Raw genomic sequence first — 18,526 nt, forward strand, 5'->3', positions numbered from 1 at the left:
TCCATCCACTCACCTACCCATCATCTACCCACCTACCCATCATCCATCCACCTACCCATCATCCATCCACCTACCCATCATCCACCCACCTACCCATCATTCACCCACCTACCCATCATTTACCCACCTACCCATCATCTACCCACCTACCCATCATCCACCCACCTACCCATCATCCATCCACCTACCCATCATCCACTCACCTACCCATCATCTACCCACCTACCCATCATCCATCCACCTACCCATCATCCACCCACCTACCCATCATCCACCCACCTACCCATCCATCCATCCATCCACCCACAGCACTCAGTACCCTCATGTTTACCGCCATCTAGTGTCCACCTTAAGCACAGCAGCAGACTGCCTCCTGTTTTGGGGCGGAGTCATCACAGATCAGGGAATGGCGTCACACAAACCTAGCTTTGGCACCTCCTACTTTACTGGACACACCTGAGCCAGGTGATCACCCCCCACCCGTCCACCCCATAAGACGATGAAACAGAAAACAGTGTTTACACACTTAATCAGAATTGGTTTTTATTTTCATAAACAAAATGATGAATGTATATTTCTCTACTTTATATTTCCTAAGCATTTATCCGCAGTCACACTGGGTTACAGTCACACGGGTCACGTAAACAGGAAAGGGCACACACTCCCACATGGAAACCAAATGCTGAGCAGAGAAACCGCTTCCACGTGTCAGACGGAGGAAACCTTTACATTTATTGGGTAAATATGTACACAAAAATGCAACGTTCTTGTTGGAGATGAAACCGACTCCATGTTGGTGGTAGGAGGTACTGCATGAGGTAACAGGGTTTTCGGTTCAGAAGAGCTGGGTGTAAGACAGCATTTTGAGGCAACAACCGATCGCAGGACCGTTGTTTCTGTGGCACAATTTGTGAAAGCACCTGGGCCACGCCGGGCGTGCACGTCCGCCCCACTGCGTTTGTCCATGGAGCCTGATCCGGGTGTGATGAGCTGCCCTGTGCTGATCTGCACAGGAGACGGCGACGTCCCGGCTGGGCTCTGAAAGAACTATTGCTGTCTGGTTACTATTGCTGGAGCCCGGGACCGTTGATGGGACCTTGATGGTGCTGCATCGATCAGTGGTTACAAACAAACACAAACAGCGTCCGGCACACATAGGATTATCAAAACTGCACATCAGCAAAGAGCTAGTACTGGTAAATCACCACGGTCAAAGCACAGATGTGTGTTGTCCCACGTGACTAAACTACTACGACACGGATCAGAACGTCACATCAGCAGGTGAATACTCAGCCGATGCGGTTCAGACGGCCCATCCGAGACGCCGCCCGGACCAAACCATGATGAGGACCTCTGGTTTGCTCGTAATATTTCACAGTCTGTCCCCCAGGAGCCCTCCCCACTGTTGGACACATTTCATCAAAAGGCAGAGGGCCACATGTCCAAATAAACACGCAGACGCAGATCTAGGAAACCCTTTCCAGAACTGTAACTTAGGAACAGCAATGCCCTGATTCTGTATTGAAGGAAAAGTATCAACGCAGTTTAGCATCTGAGTGAACACCAACACTTCCAGCAATCTGCCCGTCTTCTCTTAGCTCTGCAGAGCTTCAACAGCCGGAAAACCGGTCCAGCTCTGCTCCACAATGAAAGACAATCTCCACAGTCTGAGGCCCAACCAACAATAAAATATCAAATACTAAAACACAATCAAATATTTAACACAACTTGATATATATTTAGAAAAAGCCTGAGGTACTTGTCAGAACATCTGAGGTCAGTCTGGTGGAGTAAGCAGCTGAAGGCTTACGAGTCCAAAAATAAAAAATAAAAACAGGAAATCAGCCTGATCACGTCACAGAGAAGTTCTTCGATGTTAGTGTTCTACGAACAAAGAACGCAGGAACATCTACGAATCCTTGAGGAACCTGGAATAGTCACAGCAGCAGAACAAACATTCATGTATGGTTCTTGTTATGGTACGACTATGGCATTGCATTGGAGACAAAGGCAACCCGTCCAGCTCTCCGTGCCTGACATGCAGCGACTGAGGTATCCGGGTCCAACCGGGTCCACCCGGGTCCACCCAGCACCGGAGAGCACGCCTCTGCCCCGGTACGGCCCGGTCAGGAATCAGACCAACACACTGTGTTTGGACATCATCCCACTCATTCACACGGGGGGTTAACAACAAAGTATACACACACAAACACACTTAGACTCATACACATGCACACACACGTGTAAACACACACTTAGACTCATACACGTGTGCACAAACTCACACACACGTGTAAACACACACACACAGACTGAGACTTGAGAATGTAACATTGCGACTCCAGTCGGCGTCTCTGGAACAGGAGTAACTAAAGAAAGACGTCCAGGAAAATTGTCCTTAGTAGCTGAATTGTCTCCGTTTAGAGAAGCCTGCTGGATACCTGAGAGGTAGTTCCAAGGACAAGACACTTGTCCCAAATCTTTGAGAAGTCCGAAGCGTCCACTAAAACCTTCCATCAGAAGCTGGGTGCTGGTTCTCCGCCGGAGGAACGCAGCGTTCTACCGAGAGCAGACTTTAAGAAGAGAAGCGTTGACCCCTGAGGAAGATGAATACATTTTGTTAACAGTCTCACACCGGGTCCTCCGAGATTGCAGCACGTCGTCTGAGGGGAGGAGCAAAGGTTCATGTCATTTGGCCGCAGACGATCACGTGACCACGATGGGAAAAGCAACAACAAACACCTGATGAGGTAATAAAAAGTGAGGGATGAGGTGATGACGGAGGTTTGACACGTGGATGTGGTGGGATGTGCCGATGGGATAGCTTATTCCAACTTTGCCTACAGCAGACGGATGTGTTAGGAAGGTCTGACTCCAAATGTTCCTTAACGTGAAGTCCTGGGTAAAATAGCAGCTGCATTTCGGTTTCTGGATTGGAAAACTGACAGTTGGGAGCTGGGGGGGGAGTCACCCGTTCAGGAGCTGGACTCTTTGGGAGGGAGGTCCTCGTTGATGAGAGACGTTACTATGGAGACGGGGTTGTCTGAGGTAGTGCTGCTGGTTGTCCTGGCGATCTGACCGATGCGCTCCTCCACACAGCCGGCTGACAGTCGTGCCTCTGCGTCGTGGTCCCAGCATTCCTCCATGGTCTCGCAGATCTGGCTCAGACCCTGCAGGAACCACACACTCATGCATCAGTCTGCCTGAGCTCCCTTCAAGTCCTTTGTCTACTTCCACCTGAGTTCAGAAATCAAACGGACGTGAAGGTCCTGCAGACAGCCGCCTCCCACAACTACTTACCGGATGTTTGAGCCAGCAATCCTTAATGACGGGACGCATCTTCTTGTGCACAACAACATCCTGCAGATCCTCCAGGGAAGGATGCTGACCTATTTCATCTTCAAACGGCAGCATGTACTCGCCAACTGTACCTGTGGACGGTGGGCAGGTTTATACCTACAGAACCATCCAAAGCAGCTCAAAGGGCTTCATGAAACAAAAAAAAACCAATAACAGCACAAAGACAACAGATACATTTCTAACCGTCAAACCCTACATTCATAAACTCTCTTTAAAGCAAGAATATAGAAGTGTAGAAACAAGACTTTCAGACGTCACGCACTAATCAAACAAGAATCATTTTCATTCTAAAGGCCCGTTCACACCGGGATGAATTTCGTGCGTGATATACGGCGACTTTTAACGCTTCGTGACTAAACAAAGGGCACCAATGTGAGTGTGCACACCGACGCGAAAAAACGCCACGCGTCAAAGCGTCACTTTTTAAAAAACGCCTCGGGTTCGTTTTTTTGGTTTGACGCGCCGCGTCAAAAACTATACGACCAATGAGAACGGCGCTTTTGCACACGTGTCTGGAGCTTCTGAAGTTACAGTAAAACACAACTTGGGGGCGCTCAAACACAAAACTGCCTTGCTGAGCACACATACCAGCGAAGAAGATAGACGCCAAGTAGCGTCTACACTGCCGCGAAGAAATAAGACGAAGAAGATGCACTCACTGACGGACATTCTAAAATATCCCCAAACACGCTCCTGATACATTTTCAGCTCTTGTACCAGTCGATAGAACTCCCCATGTTCTTCTCTTCTCGTAACTATGGGATGTACCCAAAATCGACGTCTTTTCTGGCGTCTTTCATCATCAACAGAACAATAATTTCTTCATCGCTGGAGCTGGAGCTACTGGTGCTTGAAATATTCATGTTTTCTTTGTATTATTCTAACAAGCGCGTAAATACTCGCTCTCTTCTTCTGAGTGAAAAGCGACTTTAAGAAGCGTAAAGTTGCGCAGCGCCACCTTGTGTACAGGAGTATGTCTGTTTTACATTAAGCGTCAGGGAATGAAACTGCATGTTCGCTCGGCTCATCGTCAGCAAAAATCGCCTAGGGGGTGAACACAAAAAACGTGGCGAAAAACGCTGGCGAATATTCGTCCTGGTGTGTACGTCCCTTAAACCTGAAGATTGTTTGAAGATTATTTAACATCATCGGGAAGAATGTTCCAGATTTTAGATCCATGGAACTGGAACGGATCCTGGTTTGGTTCTGACTCTGGCACCAGCAGAAGGCTCATGAGGGTCCAGCGGGTCACTGATGAACCACTTCAACACAAGCAGCGCAGAGTTCTAGAGTCTGATCTCTGAGGACCGGAGGACAGGGCCCATCCGGTTGGATTTGGTGGTTTTAGTCTAGGTCCAAGCAGCAGGGTTCTGGATGAGAAGCAGCTGCTTCCAGAACCATAACTAAGTCCAGAGAGCAGACGGTTACTAGCCTGATAACCTCTATACTCCAGTTGTTTGTTGGTCGTTTCACCAGCATCTGTAAACCTCATGTCTCCTCTCAGAGTCTTGTAGGTGTCATTGAGCTGCTGATAACTTTGGATTCAGATGTGTAACCTCTAGTCAACCCTTTTCCTGTTCATGTGACTGTTACCGTCATTCTGTGTCCAGAATTTTACAGCTGGATTTCCAGCTTTAGAGAAAGACACTGAAAGGAGTTTAACACATTTTCTTTATCGGGACTGTTTCTTTTGACTCATTATTCACTGAAACGAAGGTAAGCACTGAGGCTTACCGTCCCTCTCCGTGCAGCGGGACACCAGCTCCCACAGCACCAGGCCCATGGCATACATGTCGATCCTCAGGAAGGAGTCTCGCTGAAAGTTAATGGCTCCCTCCAGCACCTCTGGAGCCATGTAGCGCCTGGTACCAACCTGCAAACAGTTGGGTTCCCATAAAAACGCTAACCAGAGAACACGCCTTCAAAGCCATATAGACGTATACGTTTTCAAACAGGAGCCCAGAGCCAGAGAGCTTAGTCCAGCCTGAAAGGTCAGTTCAGCTTTTGTCTGCAATCTCAGCTTGGCCTAAATGTAGTCTCTGAATGTCAGCAAAAGGCCTGAATGTGGACTTCCAACATGACTTTAATGCATCACAAATTTTTTGATCAAGGGAAACGTCTACCTGTCCGTGTGTGTCTCCAGGAGGTTTTCCAGGTTCAAAGCACACTGCCAGTCCAAAGTCTCCGATGACAGCACTCAGATCATCTCGTAGCATCACGTTCTTGCTCTTGAAATCCCTGAGGAGTTCATTCAAAACGTCAGATCTTCTCATAGAGGGATTTAGTCACAGCAGAGGACCTTCAGGCTGAGCCCAACAAGAGCAAGTCTGGAACAAAGGAATCGTTAGAGGCCCTCTGGGGCATCATGGAAAAGCAAACCTGGATTGCCATAACAACCGTGACAGAGCAAGCCAGGACTGTCACGAGACACCCGGGGTGCCGTGAGAAAGAGCACATGTTAGTGAGCAGCTAGTCAGAACAGCGCCATACAGACAGGAGCCATCATCTTTGCAGTGTGGGGGACTTGGGTTGGGTTGGATCTCAAATCATCAAAGTCATTTGGTAGTAAGTAGGACTTCTGGGTATGGAGTGAAAGCAGTAACACGCGTGCTCAACCTGCTCCACATAGCAATTTCTAACTTGGACCTTATTACCTAAACACCTTCCTGATCCCACATCTAGTGACTGTGAACTAGTTTTCCTGACAAATCTGTGTTAGAATGTCGAAGCTGAAGACTAGACTGACTGACAGCGAAGGGCCCAACACTGGCTTAGCCTCTGCTAGCGCTAACTCCGCCTTGGAAGACATCACGTCTCTGCCGGAGCGACTAAAAGAGGGCCTCTCCACTGAGTTTAAGTCCTCCTTTGAAACTTTTGAAGCTTCTATTGTTGTCCACGGTCACCGTATCATGTCATTGGAGGACAACGCTGGAGCAGTTGAACAACGTCTTACAGACGTGGAGAAGCTGTGACAATGATTTCCTCCCATCAAAGATGGTGGATCTGGAGGGGCGCAGCGGGCGCTCCAACATTCGCCTCATCTGCATTCCTGCAAACATCTCACAGCTCCTCAGGGAAGCGTTTGGTCCGGACATTCTTCCCACACCTCCATTGACGAGCTCATCAAGCACCTGTGGCCAAGCCGCCGCGGGGAGCCAAACCGCATCCTGTGATTCTCTGTTTACAGCGTTTTTAAGTGAAGGATTTAATTATCCGTGAGGCCCGTAAGAGGAAAAATGTATCCTACAAGGACCACGCAATCCGCGATGACTACAGCCCGGACGTGTTAACGAGTACCGCGCTGCCATGGCTGAGCTGTATATAGGATACCGGCCATCCTCCAGCCAAACTACGCATCACCACGTCGCGCTGTGGCGCCGAGGAGAAACACATGTCTTCACGTGAGATTCTCTGGGAGCAGGGCAGTTTCCAGTTATTGACGATTTGTTTTTGCCCGCCCATGTGTCGAAGTGTCCTTGGGGCAAGACACTGAACCCCACCTTGCCTCTGGTGGAAGATTGGTGGCAGTGTTCGGTAGCGGAGCCGCCACCAGTGTGTGAATGTGCTTGTGACTGTAAAGCGCTTTGGGCCTTTGAGGAAGGTAGAAAGCACTTAACAAGTGTACACTATTTACCATTAAGTTTTTAAACCAACATTGTTAAGTATTTTCTGAGCACTGGCAGCTACGTGCTAACATAGCTTACCGGCGACTTTCATTCATGACGTCATCAAGTGGTAGTAATGTCTGGATTTGAAGACACCATATCTCTCTGCTTGGGGGGATAAATGTAGGGGCAGAGAATAAATTCAGATTTCGTCTTTACCTTCAAGCGCCTCTTGTGCCCTTCTGTCTTCACTTCATCAAGCATCATCTGCAGATCTTTGGACTCTGCGATGCTACGTCAGTGTACCAAACGTTTCTCTACTGACCATTGACATTGATGTCAATCTCTTTTTAATGCAAGGCTTTTATCAGAGATAACTTAGACATTATGGAGGAGGGTGAGGCAGAGAACTCCACACGCCGTTTGTCCGGTTGTCATGTCGACCCAAATGACGACATGACAAACAGAAGAAGCCAAAGATTAAAAAATCCTCTTTTGGAGAAGTACGATGGCCCGACAGCAACTCAAACGCCAAGATCTCTCCAACTCTAAGGGTTAGCCTTAAAGCTCTGGCTTTTTTACCTGTGTGCTATGGTGGGTTTGGGACCCTCCCCTTTGAAGCTGGAAATGTCTTCGTGGAGGTAGGCCAAGCCACGGGACATGGTCTCTGCTATGTGGCACAGCTCGGCCCAGGTCACAGTGTTACCCTTCAGGTGATCGGTCAGTGAGCCCTGCAGACGCACGAGGGAGAATGAGGATTGACATGGATTCTGCTCTCTGGCTCCAAATCCATCCGAGCAGCGCCGCGGTTGGTAAAGGGGATCACCTTTGGGTGGCAGTGGTGTAAAGAAGCAAGTGCCTTACCCTCTCGTGAAACTCCGTGATGAGCCAAAGTTCTGTCTCCAGGCTGGCTCCATGTTTTTCTGCTGCGATGTAGTGTAAAATGTTTTCATGCCTCATTCCTGGAGTCAAATAAATGTCCCGCTCGTTTTGCCACGACTGCTTATCCTGTAATCACAGCAGAGACCCGGGTCAGTAAGATCTCAGAGCAAAATCTTTAGAAGCAGTTCTTAGACAGCAGCTTTTCAGGCGTAAAACAGCAGCCAATACCTGAACGGGGAAAATCTTGACAGCAACAAATTCATTCTTTAGGTGGGCTTTCCAAACACAACCAAAGCGCCCCCTGGCTTTGATTTCCAGCAGCTTCAGGGGCTTCAGACCAGCCAAAGGGGACGAGGGAACAGGTCCAGGATCCTGCGTATGCAGGAAAAAAAGAATAACACTTTTAGGATTCTACCTGCATTCTAGACTGCTTCCATGCCCTCAGAGGAAAAACTGAAAGTCACCTCGCTTAGGTCCACATGGCCGTAGGGGGGCTTGCGGTGTCGGTACATCCATAAGGCCAGAACCAGGCCCAGCGAGAGCACGCACAACGGCAGCAGAGAGTACACCAGCACACTGAGCACCGACGGCACACGGGGAGGGGGCCGAATCTTCACTGTTACAGAAGAATGTTCACATTTAGGACTTCCACCTTCAAAATTGGAGCTCAAGTGGAGGAAGCACATCTACAGGTGAAGACATTCCATCAGGTCCTGTAGCCTTAATCCTCCACAGACAAGATGAAGACTGTAACAGGCACGAAAACACCTGAAGAGAGTCTGTCGCCAGCCCTGCTAGGCGGTGCACACAAAGAGGCCGAGGGTCCCATAAACCCCCAAACTTAGTTACAGATTCAGCAAAGACGGCAGAAAGCTGCCAACAAAAGGAATCATCAAACACGTCCAAGATGAACCCTAACCTAGCCATCATCCTGGAGGGTGGGGGCAGGTTTGCTGCTCACCTCGATTCCCGTTGCCCACCATGTCAGGGAGGTGGGTGAATCTCTCGTTGCAGTAGTTTCCCTCGCAGCAGCAGAAAAACACCTGAGGGTTTTCCTCCATGGACACACACTCCTGCCTGAAATGACACACGCTTACAAGTTTCACTCCACATTTTGAATTTGTGATGTCTAAAATAAAAACTGACGCCTGAAGCTTCTGAAGACAGAGATCTACATTTAGACCCTGAACGCTGAGACGGGATGGTTCCACAATCAAACTGTGGATTTACACACAGAAATCTGTCAGAACTCCTGCTAGTTCCTCCGTGGAGCTTCAGCTGAAGCAGGTGAAGCAGCAGAACGCGGGAGGATTTGGACCAGGATCCACAAAGAACCGGAGGATAAACCTGCTGGACTCACAGCAGCAACGGAACGTCGGCTGTTTTGGTTCTGATTTCATGTCAAAATGGATCAACTGGAGGCAGAATCTGGAGAAAAGAGCTTTTTCTGTCCGTCTGCTCCCCTTCAGCAGCTTTGAATCTTTGGTTCAGACTGCAGGTGATGGACTGATGGGACGTTTTTCAGCAGGAAAACACAAACCACTCATTTGGGAATGAAAATCAAACATTTCATCGACGGCGAAAAAACGGCGAAACCAGAGAGCAACGATGGATTAGAAATCAAAACAGGAGTTCCTTAGAAAAAACTGTTTGTTGTGGTGATGATGTGACTTCCTCTCAGTTTGCATTTAACATAATATCAGTTTTAAACAACACCTACAGTTTTTCTTTTTAAAATAATGGAATCATTTGGTCAGTAGATTTTTTTTTATCTACCATCTTGTCTGGTGAGTCAAAAGTGAGATTTTGGTTTCTGGTTGTGATTTCAAACTTGGAGCATCAAACCAAACGCAGCCAAATCCGTTTCAAGGCTGTTTCTACCAAAAATGATCTGCCGCGTCGTTCTCGTGTTTCTCCTTATCGTTCAAGCTAGCAGTAGCTCCCCAAACCTCTGCTTCTTTGTTCTGCACACATTTATGCAGCTTGTGTTTAGTTGAACTTTCTGTTAGAGACTATTTCCAAAGGAGATGATCAATTAAAATCAAAATTGGAATGACATTTTATGTTATGGCCATATCGCCCAGCTGTACTATTCTGTAAATGTGGGTCCAGATTTGTAGCAGAAGTCCCAAAGAGTAACAACAACAACGTATAAAACATCCCAACCCTCATTTAACAGGAAAGATCTAACTGATTGTCATGCATGACTGCGGTCAAAAAGGTCATGTATGACATCTCTAAGCCACTAACATACATCTGTCATTTAAACACCTCTTTACAAACTATAGAGCGGTTTCTTTTCTTCCACAATTTTCACAGATGTAAGAAAAAATAGGACGTAAATTTCCTAACTAAGACATAACCGTCAAAACGGTATAGAGGAAACCAAATCAACCTCATTGGCCATCATTCATGTTGTGGAGGAAATCACAAATATTCTGGAAAAAAAGAAACATGCAGCTGGAATTTTCATTGTCCTAAACGAAGCACTCGACCCTCAAACACAGCATTCGACTTAAACTGGAAGAGTATTGGATCAGAGGAGTAGCTGTGAGTTGGGTCAACAGCTTTTTAACGGGAGGAAACAATTAGTCAAGGTCGAAGTTAAACCAGATCCTAAGGAGATTATTTGTGGTGTCCCCCAAGGATCAGTTGTGGGCCCGCTGCTGTTCAATATTTACATAAATGATGTATTCAATGTTTCAAACCGTTAAAACTCAGCTGATGATACAAATATGTTCTCTTCTACAGAGAATTATATAAGGAATCTATCAATGTGGTGAATGCAGAGCCAACTAAAATAAAAACATGAATGGATTAAAACACTATCTTCAAACGTAAGCAAAATAAAAGTCCTGTTTATTGGTAATTCTAAAGTCCATGCAGAGATGTTGGGCGCTGCTAACTGGAGAGGATTTCAACACCCTCTGCTGCTGCTGAAATCAAGGTTATAATAGTTTCAAATTTTTTATTAGTTTTAGTTTTTATTTCGTTTTTAATTGTTGTTTTTAAATTTATTTAGTTTTAATTAGTTTTTAGAGGCAGCTTTACTAGTTTTTATTAGTTTTTATTTTTTGAAATTGCTTCATTTTAGTTTAGTTTTTATTAGTTTTAGTTTTTTCTTTTCTTTTTTTTGTAAATTAGGATATTTGTCAGGTGCATGATTCAAAATCACCAGAATAAGTATTGTATAATAAAAACTCAATCAAAGATCCATTTTGAAACACTTATTATTCAGAGGACACAAGGACAACCATCCTTAAATTAAAATACAACAGCCGATAACAGCATTACGTTATCTGCTCTGGCTTCTTTTTCGGGGGAGGGCGGGCGACAGGCTAGCTTGTCTAGGTACTGTTGATTTGCGTTTTTGTGTGCGCTTTTTAAATGTACTTTTAGATTCGTAGGGTTTTTCCCTTTGAGGAGCGTTCCACAAATGTTGTCTCCTGCTTCGACTACAAGGCACTTACTTTAGTTTTCGATGCTGTTATATTCAAAAAAGTCCCAAATAGGACTCTCCCGCTTCCTCCCAACTTTTAATGCAGCCATCACGCTCATGTAAATGTCTATGACCACGCTAGCCGGCAGTGTCTGACAGACATCATGTGACGTCACAGACAACGTGATGCCGTAGGGGTCAGATACACAGTAAAACTAGCAGCGTGAAGTAAATAGATTTTATTTCAACCCAAAAGACTTATGTTTTAACAAAGACGAAAACCAAGGATTTTTTGGGGTTAATATTATTTAGTTTCAGTTCGTTTTATTCACACAACAAACAGTTTTAGTTAGTTTTCGTTTTTTTTAAAAACTCTCGTTTTTATTTTTATTTCAGTTAACGAAAATGTTTTTTCAGTTCTAGCTTTAGTTTTTTCGTTCGTTTTCGTTAACTATAATAACCTTGGCTGAAATTCACCTGGAGGCCTCAGATAAATACTAGCTGGTTATATCATTTCTATAACTCCACCATTTTAATCAAGAAAACTGTTTGACACATCCGTAGATCTAAAGGACTCTCCTGATGAAACCTCTGAAAGGACAGTCAGATCAGAAATGTGCATTTTTGTTCCAACGTCCTACACATAGATCAAAACGGCCTCCAGACAAAAGCAGGTAAACCTCCTGAAATCGACCGTATCAGCGGCAGCTTTGGTCTGAAAATGTTCAGATGAGTGAACTCATGCTGTCTGCAGAAGTAAATGAAGACATCCTCACTGATGTGAAGGGTTTTTCTTTTGGTTTGACCATACCATGGAATCAAACCCGTGATCTCCACGTATAAGGTCAGACTACGACCACTGCACCCCGCTGGTAAGCCCATAAGGCCGTAGACCAACCTGTCATAGCAGTTGAAGTCGTCCAGCCAGCAGCCCTTCTTCACCAGCTTGATGGTCCCTGAGGAGTTCAGCCAGGAGGCGTAGCAGTGCAGCCGCTTGTCCTTCTCGCCTTCGCATCGCTCAAAGCCGCTCTGGTTGGTCCTCTCCGTACGCCAGTTGTCATTGTAGTACACGCACTCCCGCGTTTCCACTTCCCCCAGACTGGACCCTGATAAGGACACAAAGTCTCAGATGATGACGAGATTTCAATCTGCTCTTCGCCACAGGACCCCAGCGTCCGCCGCCGGCTCTGGGCTTCCTGCAGACTAACCTTCCTGATGCACTTTCCTGTTTTTGTATACCAGCCCCTTATAAAACAGGAAAATGATTCTTTGTCAAATAAAAAAAATACAACGAAACGAAAACACAACGTAATGTTCTTTTTAACTTGACTCCTGGAAATCCCCACTCAAAGTAAAACCCCAAAAATATGGCGCCCAACATGAGGCTGACTATTAACGGATGTTTGTAGTTCATCCTGTTTTCATTTGATGATACAGAAAAAAACTGGGAGAATGCTGCATTCAAAGTCCCCGGGGAATTCCTCAACCAGCACACCAAGTCGGGTTTATGAAGTTCCCTTTTGGCAACAAATCCCCAGAAAACTACAGAGGGATTTCTGTGCCATTATTCCAGGCGCAACACTGACTGTTTGGAGCGTCAACCAAACACTTATTTAGCACTTTAAAACAGAAAAATACGTGCAGTTAAAACAATTTTCACTGAAGAAAATTCTCTCTCCGCTGCACTCGAAATGGAGCAGGGCAGCGCATCCCAAAAGTGCCTCAAAAGCAGCCAATCACAGACAGGGACATGACGGTTGATGCTGATTGGTCAGAAATTATTCTAAGCCTTCACAAACCTGATCCAGTTACAAGCTGATTTGTTTTGATTGTATTTTGGGGTTTCAAGTCGAAAGAATTTTAAATCAACACAAAATGTTTAAGTTTTATGCTTAAAAAAGTGAGTTTTGCGCTTGGAAAAATGACCCAAAAATCCCTCCATAGAAAAAAACGCTGGGATGATGTCAGAGTCAAGAATCTCTTCTGGCTCCATGTGACCAAATGGTCCAGTACCAGGTGGTTCCTTCAGCTGGGACCGTACCATGTGACTAAATGGTCCAGTACCAGTTGGTTCCTTCAGCTGGGACCGTACCATGTGACCAAATGGTCCAGTACCAGTTGGTTCCTTCAGCTGGGACCGTTCTATGTGACCAAATGGTCCAGTACCAGTTGGTTCCTTCAGCTGGGACCGTACCATGTGACCAAATGGTCCAGTGCCGGTTGGTTCCATCAGCTGGGACCGTACCATGTGACCAAATGGTCCAGTGCCGGTTGGTTCCTTCAACTGGGACCGTACCATGTGACCAAATGGTCCAGTGCCGGTTGGTCACATGGGACCGTAAACTGTGACCAAATGGTCCAGTGCCGGTTGGTTCCTTCAGCTGGGACCTCACTATTTGACCAAATGGTCCAGTGCCGGTTGGTTCCTTCAGCTGGGACCGTACCATGTGACCAAATGGTCCAGTTTCGGTTGGTTCCTTCAGCTGGGACCGTTCTATGTGACCAAATGGTCCAGTGCCGGTTGGTTCCTTCAGCTGGGACCGTACCATGTGACCAAATGGTCCAGTGCCGGTTGGTTCCTTCAGCTGGGACCTCACTATTTGACCAAATGGTCCAGTACCAGTTGGTTCCTTCAGCTGGGACCGTACCATGTGACCAAATGGTCCAGTGCCGGTTGGTTCCTTCAGCTGGGACCGTACCATGTGACCAAATGGTCCAGTGCCGGTTGGTTCCTTCAGCTGGGACCGTACCATGTGACCAAATGGTCCAGTGCCGGTTGGTTCCTTCAACTGGGACCGTACCATGTGACCAAATGGTCCAGTACCAGTTGGTTCCTTCAGCTGGGACCGTACCATGTGACTAAATGGTCCAGTGCCGGTTGGTTCCTTCAGCTGGGACCGTACCATGTGACCAAATGGTCCAGTACCAGTTGGTTCCTTCAGCTGGGACCGTACCATGTGACTAAATGGTCCAGTGCCGGTTGGTTTTCTTCAGTTGGGACCGTACCATGTGACCAAATGGTCCAGTACCAGTTGGTTCCTTCAGCTGGGACCGTACCATGTGACTAAATGGTCCAGTGCCGGTTGGTTCCTTCAGCTGGGACCGTACCATGTGACCAAATGGTCCAGTGCCGGTTGGTTCCTTCAGCTGGGACCGTACCATGTCACCAAATGGTCCAGTACCGGTTGGTTCCTTCAGCTGGGACCGTACCATGTGACCAAATGGTCCAGTGCCGGTTGGTTCCTTCAGCTGGGACCGTACCATGTGACCAAATGGTCCAGTGCCGGTTGGTTCCTTCAGCTGGGACCTCACTATTTGACCAAATGGTCCAGTACCAGTTGGTTCCTTCAGCTGGGACCGTACCATGTGACCAAATGGTCCAGTGCCGGTTGGTTCCTTCAGCTGGGACCGTACCATGTGACCAAATGGTCCAGTGCCGGTTGGTTCCTTCAGCTGGGACCGTACCATGTGACCAAATGGTCCAGTGCCGGTTGGTTCCTTCAGCTGGGACCGTACCATGTGACTAAAGGGTACTAAATGGATCTGACCCTTGATGCTGTCTCTTGCCCTGGGATGTTGCTAACCTCCACCCCCAGGTGTTTGTCCACCAGTTTTTTTCACAGACGGACCTGCCGGTTTGAATATTTGATACCTAAAGATGAACTCTTTTAAAAATGAACAAAGACTTTCACAGAGAAAATGAAGTTTGTTGTGAAAGACCTACAGCTTCTGGATCTGAGGTTCTGTCAAGTCAGAAACTTTTAGAGAAACAACAAAAGGTTTTAAATGAACAAACTATGAGGTTGATCCTTACAAATATTAGGAACGTAGAAAAGGGCATTTTCTAAAGCATCTGTGACAAAAATAAATAACTGCAGAAGAGTTGGATGTTTGACCTTTCATCACCACCAGGGTTACACTACTAAGTATACAGGTAACTTCTGTTCCTGACCAAATACTTCATTTCTGCACTAATATACAGACAAATTATTGAAAAAATACATACAATGTGATTCATGAATGTGTTTTTTAGATTCTGTCACATTGTTGAAGTGTTCATATAATGTAATTACAGACCAACCGTTTAGGAGGAGAAACCTGCAGAATCTGATCAGTACTTTGTGTTCTAGAGAATTCTAGAGCTGTGATCTGCCGGCTGAGCTAAAGAACATGGAACCAGCAACATCATCGTATGAGCCAATGCCTGGAAAATAAAACGAAATGTTCCCTTTGCAAAGCCTTTAAAAGAGGACAAAAATGGTCCTGTCAACAGACAGGAATGGTCCTAACGAACGGCCATCGTGGACATGGCCCACAGGGAGGCGTGAATGACGGCTCCACGCCTGATCTTTGTTCAGACAAAAATAGTGTCTGTCTCTTTAAATCTGTGCTTATGGAGTTCTGCCCATCCCCCGCCGTCACACAAGATCACACATTCAACAGCAAACGCACACAATGGCCTTCACTCCCACAAAGACGTGTGGCGTGAAGCGAACCGATTGAAACCGCAAAAAATCCTCCACACTGCGACTGTGACATCTGCTCCCACGGCGACCCCAAGGACTTTTACCACTAGACCGGTCTCTGGACCTGAAATCTGTCCAAACATTTGGGGGCATATCAGGTCATTCTTCATTTACAAGATCTTTATTTATCAGCTGGATCTCTTTAGTCACTCAAATGGGTGGGGGTGGGGGGATATTTAAATGACAACAAATCCTAAAACTAGAAAATGCAATGACAGCATTCCACAGAATAAAACGTGATACCACCTACCAAACATGGAGATGGAAGTGTCATGGTTTGGGGCCCGTTCAGCTCACTATTCTAGAGTCCATCATGAAGTCTGCTGTGGTTTATCTAAGGGTCCTTCAGAAAAATCAGGCAAAATGTTGAAGCTGGAGCAGAACTGGACCAACTGCAGACATAATCAACCAAGGAATGGAGAGTTCTGGAAAACCCAAAGCAAAGTCCAATGTGACGACCTGAAACATCCAGGAAAAAGTCTCCAAGATGAAAGTACTCCACATTTAGGAGATTCAACTTTCTAACCAACTTCAGAGAAACATCTGATAGGAGATGTCTCACTGCAGGAATTTAAGGAGGTGAGGGTGTTCATGGGTAGGGGTGTTCATGGGTAGGGGTGTTTCTCGGTAGGGGTGTTTCTCGGTAGGGGTGTTTCTCGGTAGGGGTGTTTCTCGGTAGGGGTGTTCCTCGGTAGAAGTGTTTCTCGGTAGGGGTGTTTCTCGGTAGGGGTGTTCCTCGGTAGGGGTGTTCCTCGGTAGGGGTGTTTCTCGGTAGGGGTGGGCAGTTTTCTACACTTACATTCTCAGAAGTTCTTTAACTTATTTCTCTAGATTTTAATGTTGAATTATTACAAATGTCTTTATATAGATAACATTAAAAGTAAATACACACATCCAAGCATTTACAATAAACACAGGCTTCAGTGTGTACTAAATGTTTCACTGCAGACACTGAGAACTTCACACGTGATGTCACTGGGGGGGGTTCGCTGATTAGAGCAGAGTCTGGCTAACTCCACAACATTAAGCTTAAACTAAGATGCTACTGACTATAGAGCAGAAGGTCTGCTGCTGAGCTGCTGTACATGTTAGGGGTGGAGCCATGAATCCATCGACTAATCAATGATCCAACCATCCATCCATCTGTCAATCATCCATCCATCCGTCTGCAGACATCCCTTTGGATTCTTTGGATGTGGAAAAACAACAGTGGTGAACTTTAGGAAACTAACATGTGAATGGATTTGACATTCATTCTAGTTTACTTGTTGGTTTGGACACAGATTTCATTTAACTTGATGATCTGGAAGAAATCCAAGAATCTGGAAAACTGTTCAGTAGCAGGAATTTCTGTCTGGATGAAGATGATCTGGATCCACTTTAGGACAGAGGATCTGGATCCACTTTAGGTCAGAGGATCTGGATCCACTTTAGGACAGAGGATCTGGATCCACTTTAGGACAGAGGATCTGGATCCACTTTAGGTCAGAGGATCTGGATCCACTTTAGAACAGAGGATCGGATCCACTTTAGGTCAGAGGATCTGGATCCACTTTAGGACAGAGGATCTGGATCCACTTTAGGACAGAGGATCTGGATCCACTTTAGGACAGAGGATCTGATCCAGTCGGATCATGATCGACCTCAGATGATCTGAACCGAACCGCTGTTTCCTGTTTAACGCGTGTTAAGCTGTGGTGGTTTTTCTCTCCGTGGATCTTTCAGCTACAATCACGGAGGTGACGTCACGACCGTATTTATAGCAATGACGCGACCCCCCCCCCCCCCCCCCCCCCCCACACACACACACACATGTCCGTGGGGACTTCGGGAGCAAAGCTGGGGGGTCACCGAGTCAAAGCCCCGGACATCAATGTAGGGAGAGTAAAAGGGGGCAGCGGGGGGGCTTTTACCGACCCCCCAGTTCAACCACAACAAACACGAACCGCGGGCTGGACACGCGCACGCGCCGCTCACCTGCGCACAGAGTCCCCAGCAGCAGCGAACAGGTCAGCCACGAAGAAGACATGTTCCGTTCGACGCCCCCCCCCCTCCGTCCGCGGGCATTAAACCAGGTCCGGACCGAACATCAGTCCGGGATCCAGACGGGCCTCCGGTCCCTCCAGCAGCCTAGCCCCCACCGCAGCGCGTCCGCGGCAGCGCGGCGATGCTGGGCATGGATCGCCCAGGACCGCCAAGGGTTCCGGGGGGGTTCCGGATGGAGACTGGGGCAGAAGCAGACACGAGCCGGGGCAGAACCGAGCGCTGGGTCCGCGGTTCACCGGGATGGAAGCGGCGGGGGGGTCACTGATCTGCGTCCAAAATGGCTCCGAAATGGGGAAGGGGCTGCAGACCCGGATGTGTAAACAGGGGGGTGGGGGGTGACCTCACCGCGGATACGCGCACGCCGGGACGCGCGCCTCTGAGTCCGTTTCAAGCATCGGGGTGTAGCTGACCCCCCCACCCCCCCAAGAAAAGCAGACATGTAGGCGGAGTCGTTATTTCCGTTTGGCGCCGGTAAAAAAAGACCGTTTTTGTGCCGCTGCCGTTTCTGAGACATTAAATTACATTAAAGGTCATTCACAGGTCACCCCCCCCCCCCGGTCTACCTGCTACTTTTACCGTTAAAATGAGCGTTTACGGTTGCTAAGATATCAAACGTTTTATTTTCCGACGATGACGTCATCATCCCCCGGTTGATCACTACTCGTTGA

At 47.1% G+C, this 18,526-nt stretch overlaps 1 protein-coding gene across 2 annotated transcripts; it reads right to left on the reverse strand.

Annotated features, from left to right (window-relative positions):
* Positions 1-522: 522 nt before the first annotated feature.
* Positions 523-18,250, reverse strand: LOC101171650 (activin receptor type-2B). Of its 2 annotated transcripts, none has more exons than XM_023965018.1 (11): positions 17,790-18,250; positions 12,185-12,392; positions 8,809-8,924; positions 8,312-8,463; positions 8,076-8,219; positions 7,830-7,973; positions 7,548-7,696; positions 5,484-5,598; positions 5,095-5,233; positions 3,301-3,431; positions 523-3,170 (listed from the first exon to the last, which is right to left on the reverse strand). In XM_023965018.1, the coding sequence occupies exons 1-11, from the start codon at positions 17,839-17,841 to the stop codon at positions 2,976-2,978; spliced, it is 1,545 nt and encodes a 514-aa protein (XP_023820786.1). In that variant the 5' UTR covers positions 17,842-18,250; the 3' UTR covers positions 523-2,975. The 2 variants fall into 2 exon arrangements, with proteins under 2 accessions (XP_023820786.1, XP_011471683.2); XM_011473381.3 differs by lacking the exon at positions 17,790-18,250 and adding an exon at positions 16,063-16,699.
* Between the last annotated feature and the right edge of the window lie 276 nt (positions 18,251-18,526).

Source organism: Oryzias latipes, chromosome 17 (genome assembly GCF_002234675.1).
Source record: "Oryzias latipes chromosome 17, ASM223467v1".
NCBI lineage: Eukaryota > Metazoa > Chordata > Actinopteri > Beloniformes > Adrianichthyidae > Oryzias > Oryzias latipes.

Bases quoted from the DNA above. Each gene is read 5' to 3' on its own strand.
- LOC101171650 (XM_023965018.1), bottom strand. From the start codon at position 17,841: ATGTCTTCTTCGTGGCTGACCTGTTCGCTGCTGCTGGGGACTCTGTGC. The intron at 12,393-17,789 runs GTGAGCGGCGCG...TGTCCTTATCAG, and splicing joins GCTGGGGACTCTGTGCGCAG to GGTCCAGTCTGGGGGAAGTG. The intron at 7,697-7,829 runs GTAAGGCACTTG...GTGCGTCTGCAG, and splicing joins TCACGGAGTTTCACGAGAGG to GGCTCACTGACCGATCACCT.